Source organism: Colobus angolensis, unplaced genomic scaffold (assembly GCF_000951035.1).
Source record: "Colobus angolensis palliatus isolate OR3802 unplaced genomic scaffold, Cang.pa_1.0 Scaffold196, whole genome shotgun sequence".
NCBI classification, from domain to species: Eukaryota; Metazoa; Chordata; class Mammalia; order Primates; family Cercopithecidae; genus Colobus; species Colobus angolensis.
Genome location: NW_012115110.1, coordinates 7,414,817 through 7,422,320, shown reverse-complemented (window position 1 = coordinate 7,422,320; position 7,504 = coordinate 7,414,817). Strand labels below are relative to the sequence as shown.

Below are 7,504 nucleotides of genomic sequence, written 5' to 3'. Positions count from 1 at the left end.
GACCAGGTTCAGTAAATTCTATAAGCTCCTGAATACATTTCACATGCTTTTATTTTATTTCTTCTTTAATACTCTTCCTTTCTTTATGTAGATGAAAGTTTCTGACATATCTTAAGTTTTTTCTGTCTGAAGAACTTTTAACATTTCTTTAGAGGCACATCTACTGGTAGCAAATTCCCTCAATGTTTGTTTGTCTGAGAAAGTATTTATTTCTCTTTCATTTTTGAAGAATAATTTTGCAGAGTACAGAGTTCTAGGTTCATTTTTTTTTCTCCCAACATGTTAAGTACTTCATTTTACCCTCTTCTTACCCATATGGCTTCTGAAGAGAAATTGGATGTAGTTTTCATATTTGCTTCTCTATACATAAGGTTTTTTCCACACCTCTGGCTTCTTTCAAGATATTTCTGTATCTTGATTTTCTGCCATTTACATACGACATGCTTAGGTGTAGGAATTTTTTGGCATTTTTCCTGTCTAGTGTTCCCTGAGCTTACAAGATTTGTGGTTTGATGTCTAACATTAATTTGGGGGAAATTCTAAGCCATTATTGTTTCAGACACTTTTTTCTTTTGTGTTCTCTCTTTCTTCTCCTTTTGCTATTACCATTACATGTACACCTTTCATAGTTGTTCCACAGTTCTTGGATATTATGTTCTATTTCTTTTCCTGTCTTTTTTCTCTTTGCTTTTCAGTTTTTGAAGTTTCTGTTTGATGTAGTCAAGTTCAGTGATTTTTCTCCTCAGCTGTATCCAGTCTACTAATGAGCCAGCAAAGACATTTTCCCTTTCTGTTACAGTGTTTTCGTTCTCTTGTGTTCTTTTTATTCTTTCTTAGAATTTCTAGGTATCTGCTCGCATTATTTATCCGTTCTTACATGCTATCTACTTTTTCTATTAGGGCTCTAAGCATGTTAATCAGAGTCATTTTAAATTCATGGTCTAATAGTTTCAACATCCCTGCCATATCTGGGTCTGGTTTCAATGCTTACTCTATCTCTTCAGACTGTATTTTTTTGCCATTTAGTGTGCCTTGTAATGTTTGGTGAAATGTAGATGTGATGTGCTGGGCAAAAGGAAGTATTGTAAATAGGCCTTTAATGTGTGGTGGGTGATAAGAGGTAGGACAGTGTTTCATAGTCCTATAGGTAGATCTCAAGCCTTAGGTGAGACAGGATGGATGTAGGGCACTGGATTTGGGTGTCCTTTCTCCCATGTGGAAGGCTAGAGCTAGCTTGATTGGGAGTATTTTCCTTCCATCAGGTCAATTAGGCTCTGATACATGCCCAGAAGATCAGGCTGTGGTAAAATACTTTATCTTGCAGTCAGAACTTGTTAAAAAGAGCAACAAGGATATTTTCTGGCGGAAAATGGTGAATAGGAGGCAGGATTAACTTGCAGTTCCCACTCAGATGGACGCAGCAGGATGTAAGACCCACATAATGAACTTTTGCTCCAAGAGCTACTGCAAGAATGTACCAGAAAAGCTGAGAGAATCCACAGACCCTTTGAAGGAGGCGGATTGCCACTGCAGGTTCTGTGGGACAGCTGAGGAACTGTGAGTCTGCTTGCTTTCTCAGCTGGGAGGCTTGTAGCCTGGGACAAGTTCTCAGGCCTGCTCACTTGCTGCCTGGACATAAACTCAGTGCTGTTTGTGGAGCATGGTGAGAGTAAGACTGGTCTTGCTGGCTCTGGGCTGCACAGGAGCTGAGTGAGGCCTATGGCTGCTAGCTTTTCCCCAGTTCACTGGCAACTAGTGTGACACAACAGAGGCAGCCATAATCCCCTTGGGAACACAACTCCATTGGCCTAGGAATCATACTCACATCTGTCATGGCAGCTGCAGCAAGTCTCACTCACCCAAGAGGAGTCTGGCTGGAGGCCAACCAACACAAAACCAACTCACCTGACACAAATATAACCAGTGACCTTCTCAGAGTCCACTTAACTCCCCAGCTACCTCCCCCAGAGCAGGCGCTGGTATCCACAGCTGAGAGACCTGAAGATGGATCACATCACAGAACTCCTTGCAGACATTCCCCAGTCCCAGCCCAGAGCCTGGTAGCTCTGTTGGGTGGCTAGATCCAGAAGAGAAATAATGACAACTGCAGTTTGGCTTTCAGAAAGCCCCATCCGCAGGGAAAAGGAGAGCACCATATCAAGGGAGCACCCTGTGGGACAAAAGAATCTGAACAACAGTCCTTGAGCCCCAGATTTTCTCGCTGATGTCATCTACTCAAATGATAATGAACCAGAAAAACAATTCTGGTAATATGACAACACTCTTTAACACCTCCAAAAGATCACACTGGTTCACCAGCAATTGATCCAAACCAAGACAGAATATCTGAATTGCCAGAAAAAGAATTCAGAAGGTCAAATATGTCAATCAAGGAGGCACCAGAGAAAGGTGAAGTCAAACTTAAAGGAATTAAAAAGTGATACAGGATATGAATGGAAAAATCTCCAGTGAAATAGCATAAATAAAAAACAATCACAACTTCTAGAAATGAAGGACACATTCAGAGAATTGCAAAATGCACTGGAAAGTCTCAGCAATATAATTGAACAAGTAGAAAAAGGAGCTTTTGAGCTTGAAGACAAGGCTTTTGAATTAACACAATCCAACAAAAACTCTAAGAAGTTTAGGATTATGCTAAAAGATAAAACCTAAGACTAATTGGCGTTCCTGAGGAAGAATAAAATTCTGAAGGTTTGGAAAACCCATTTGAGGGAATAATAGGGGAAAATTTCCTTGGCTTTGCTATAGCTCTAGACATTCAAATATAAGAAACTCAAGAAATGGGAAATTCATCACAAAAATATCATTGCCTAGGCACATAGTCGTCAGGTTATCTAAAGTCAAGACAAAGGAAAGAATCTGAAGAGGTGTGAGGCAAAAGCATCAGGTAACTGATAAAGGAAAACCTATCAGATTGCCGGCAGATTTCTCAGCAGAAAATCTACAAGCTAGAAGGGATGAGGTCCTATCTTCAGCCTCCTTAAACAAAGCACTTATCAGCCAAGAATTTTTTTATCCAGTGAAACTAAGCTTCATAAATGAAAGAAAGCTAGTCTTTTTCAGACAAATAAATGCTGAGAAAATTTGCCATTACAAAGCCAGCACTATAAGAGCTGCTAAAAAGGAGCTCTAAATCTTGGAACAAATCCTTGAAATACACCAAAATAGAATCTTCTTACAGCATACATCTCACAGGATATGTGAAACAATGACACACACACACAAACCCCCAAGGTATTCAGGCAACAAATAGCACAATGAATAGAATAGTGCTTCACATCTCAATACTAACATTGAATGTAAATGGCCTAAATGCTCCATTTAAAAGATAGAGTGGCAGGATTGATAAGAATTAACCAAACAACTATCTGCTGTTTTCAAGAGACTCATCTGACATAAAAGGACTCACATAAACTTAAGATAAAGGGTGGAAAAAGATATTCCATGCATATGGACACCAAAAATGAGCAGGAGTAGCTATTCTTACATCAGACAAAACAAACTTTAAAGCAACAGCAGTTAAAGGCAAAGAGGGATATTATATAATGATAAAAGGACTAGTCTAACAGGAAAATGTCACCGTCCTAAATATATATACATCTAACACTGAAGCTCCCAGATTTATCAAACAAGCGCTGGTAGACTTAGGAAATGAGAGAGACAGCAAAACAAGAATAGCAGGGGACTCCAATACTCCATTGAAATCACTAGACAGGTCATCAAGACATAAAGTCAACAAAGAAATAAACTATACCTCACAATAAATGGACTTAACAGATATTTACAGGACATTCTACCCAACAACTGCAGAACATACATTCTAATCATCCGCACATGGAACATTCTCCAAGACAGACCACAGGATAGGCCACAAAACAAACCTCAGTAAGTTTAAGAAAATCAAAATTATGTGTTCTCTCAGACCACAGTGGAATTAAATTGGAAATCAACTCCAAAAGGAACCCTCAAAACCATGCAAATACATGGAAATTAAATAACCTGCTCTTAAATGATCATTGGGTCAACAATGAAATCAAAATGGAAATTTAAAAATTATTTGACTTGAACAATAATAGTGACACAACCTATGAAAACCACTGGGATACAGCAAAGGCAGGGATAAGAGGAAAGTTCATAGTATCAAATGCCTACATCAAAAAGTCTGAAGGAGCACAAATAGACAATCTAAGGTCACATCTCAAGGAACTAGAGAAACAAGAACAAACCAAACCCAAACCCAGCAGAAAAAAGGAAATAACTAAGATCAGAGCAGAACTGAATGAAATTGAGACCAAAAGAGCAATACAAAAGATAAATGAAGATAAAAGCTGATTCTTTGATAGAACATTAGTGAGATTAAGAAAAGAAGAAAATCCAAATAAGCTCAATTAGAAATGAAACAGGAGATATACAACTGATACCACAGAAATACAAAAGGTCATTCAAGGTTACTAGGAACAGCTTTATGTACATAAACTAGAAAGTCCAGAGGTAACGGATACATTCCTAGAAATATACAACACTCCTAGATTAAACCAGGAAGAAATAGAAACTCTGAACAGACCAATAACCATGAGATTGAAATGGTAATTAAAAAGTTACCAGCAAAAGAAAGTCCAGGACCAGACGGATTCACAACTGAATTCTATCAGATATTGAAAGAAAAACTGGTACTGGCCAGGTGTGGTGGCTCACGCCTGTAATTCTAGTACTTTGGGAGGCTGAGGTGGGCAGATCACAAGGTCAGGAGTTCGAGATCAGCCTGGCCAACATGGTGAAACCCCATCTCTACTAAAAATACAAAAATTAGCCAGGCGTGGTCGTGGGCGCCTGTAATTCCAGCTACTTACGAGGCTGAGGCAAGAGAATTGTTTGAACCAAGGAGGTGGAGGTTGCAGTGAGCCGAGATCATGCCATTGTACTCCAGCCTGGGTGACAGGGTGAGACTCCATCTTAAAAAAAAAAAAAAAAAATTAGGTACCAATCTTTTTTGAAGTGATTCCACAGGATAAAGAGAGAATTCTCCCTAAACCATTCTGTGAAGCCAGCACCTCCCTAATACCAAAACCATGGAAAGACATAACAAAAAAAAAAGAAAACTATGGACCAATATCCCTGATGAACATAGATGCAAAAAAAACCCTTAGTGAAATACCAGATAACTGAATCCAACAGCATATCCAAAAGATAATCCACTATGATCAAGTGAGTTTCATACCAGGGATGCAGGGTGTGTATCACATACATCCACTGTTGTACGTGATATACCCATAAACAGAATTAAAAACAAAAATTACACAGTCACCTCAATAGATGCAAAAAAGCATTTGACCAAATCCAGCATCCCTTTATGATTAAAACTCTCAGCATAATCTGCAAAGAAGAGACATACCTTAAGGTAATAAAAGCCATCTATGACAAGCCCATAGCCAACATTATACTGAATGGGGAAAAGTTGAAAGCATTCCCCCTGAGAAATGGAACAACACAAGGATGCTCAATTTCACCACTTCTATTCAACATAGTTCTCGAAGTCGTAGTTAGAGCAATCAGACAAGAGAAATAAAGGGCATCCAAATCAGTAAACAGGAAGTCAAACCATTGCTCTTTGTTGATGACATAAAATTGTATACCTAGAAAAGCCTAAGACTCATCTGAAAAGCTCCTGAACTGGTAAATGAATTCAGCAAAGTTTCAGGATACAAAATTAATGCACACAAATCAGTAGTTGTGTACGCCAACAATGACCAAGCTGAGAATCCAATTGAGAACTCAACCCCTTTTACAATAGCTGCACATAAATAAATAAACAAAGTACTTACAAATATACCTAATCAATGAGGTGAAAGACCTCTCTAAGGAAAACTAAAAAACACCACTGAAAGAAATCATGGATGACACAAACAAATGGAAACATATCCCATACTTATGGATGGGTAGAATCAGTCTTGTAAAAATGACCATACTGCTAAAAGCAACCTACAAATTCAATGCATTCTCATCAAAATACCACCATCCTTCTTCACAGAATTAGAAAAATCATTCTAAACTTCATATAGAACCAAAAAAGAGCCTACATAGCCAAAGCAAAACTAAGCAAAAATAACAAATCTGGAAGCATCTCATTACCCGACTTCAAACTATACTGTAAGGTCATACTCACCAAAACAGCATGATACTGGTACAAAAACAGGAAAGTAGACTAATGAAACAGAATAGAGAACCCAGAAATAAAGCCAAATACTTACACTGTTCAAAAAAATGGTGCTGGGAGAATTGGTAAGCCTCAAGTAGAAGAATGAAACTGGGTCCTTATCTCTCACCTTATACAAAAACCAGCTCAAGATGGATGAAAGACTTAAATCTAAGACCTGAAACCATACAAATTCTAAGAGATAACATTGGAAAAACCCCTCTAGACATTGGCTTAGGCAAAGAGTTCATGACCAAGAACCCAAAAACAAATGCAACAAAAACAAAAATAAATAAATGGGACTTAATTAAACTAAAAAGCTTCTGCATGGCAAAATAAATAATTGGCAGAGTAAACAGACAACCCACAGTCTGGGAAATATCTTTGCAATCTGTACTTCCAACAAAGGACTGCTATCCAGAATCTACAAGGAAATCGAACAAATTAGCAAGAAAGAAAAAAAATAACCATCGAAAAGTGGGCTCAGCATATGAATAGATAATTCTCAAAAGAAAATATACAAACAGCCAACAAACATATGAAAAAATACTCAACATCACTAATTATCAGGGAAATGAAAATCAAAAGTACAATGTAATACCACCTTGCTCCTGCAAGGAATAATCAAAAAATCAAAAAACAGTAGATGTTGGCATGGATGTGGTGAAAAGGGAATACTTCTACACTGCTGGTGGGAACATAAACTAGTACACCCACTATGGAAAACCAATGTGGGGATTCTTTAAAGAACTAAAAGTAGATCTGCCATTTGATCCAACAATTCCACTCCTGGGTATCTATCCAGAGGAAAAGAAGTGATTATACAAAAAAGATCCTTGCACATGCATGTTTATAGCAGCACAATTTGCAATTGCAAAAATATGGAACTGGCCGAAATGCTCATCAATCAATGAGTGGATAAAGAAAATTCCGGCTTCTTCGCCAGAACCACCCGATTGCTTGCTGTCCCAGCGGCGCCTTTTCATCACCGCCGCCATGCCTGGAGGTCTGCTTCTCCGGGACGAGGCTCCCAACTTTGAGGCCAATACGACCGTCGGCCGCATCCGTTTCCACGACTTCCTGGGAGACTCATGGGGCATTCTCTTCTCCCACCCTCGGGACTTTACCCCAGTGTGCACCACAGAGCTTGGCAGAGCTGCAAAGCTGGCACCAGAATTTGCCAAGAGGAGTGTTAAGTTGATTGCCCTTTCAATAGACAGTGTTGAGGACCATCTTGCCTGGAGCAAGGATATCAATGCTTACAATTGTGAAGAGCCCACAGAAAAGTTA

The 7,504-nt window shown here is 38.8% G+C and overlaps 1 protein-coding gene across 1 annotated transcript in view; it reads left to right on the top strand.

The window, feature by feature from the left end:
• Positions 1 to 7,152: 7,152 nt before the first annotated feature.
• The window catches only part of LOC105510988, a 16,736-nt gene continuing 16,384 nt past the window's right edge, over positions 7,153 to 7,504 (top strand). The window contains exon 1 of the mRNA XM_011940986.1: positions 7,153 to 7,504. Coding sequence (XP_011796376.1) covers positions 7,211 to 7,504 — 294 coding nt within the window. The 5' untranslated portion in view covers positions 7,153 to 7,210.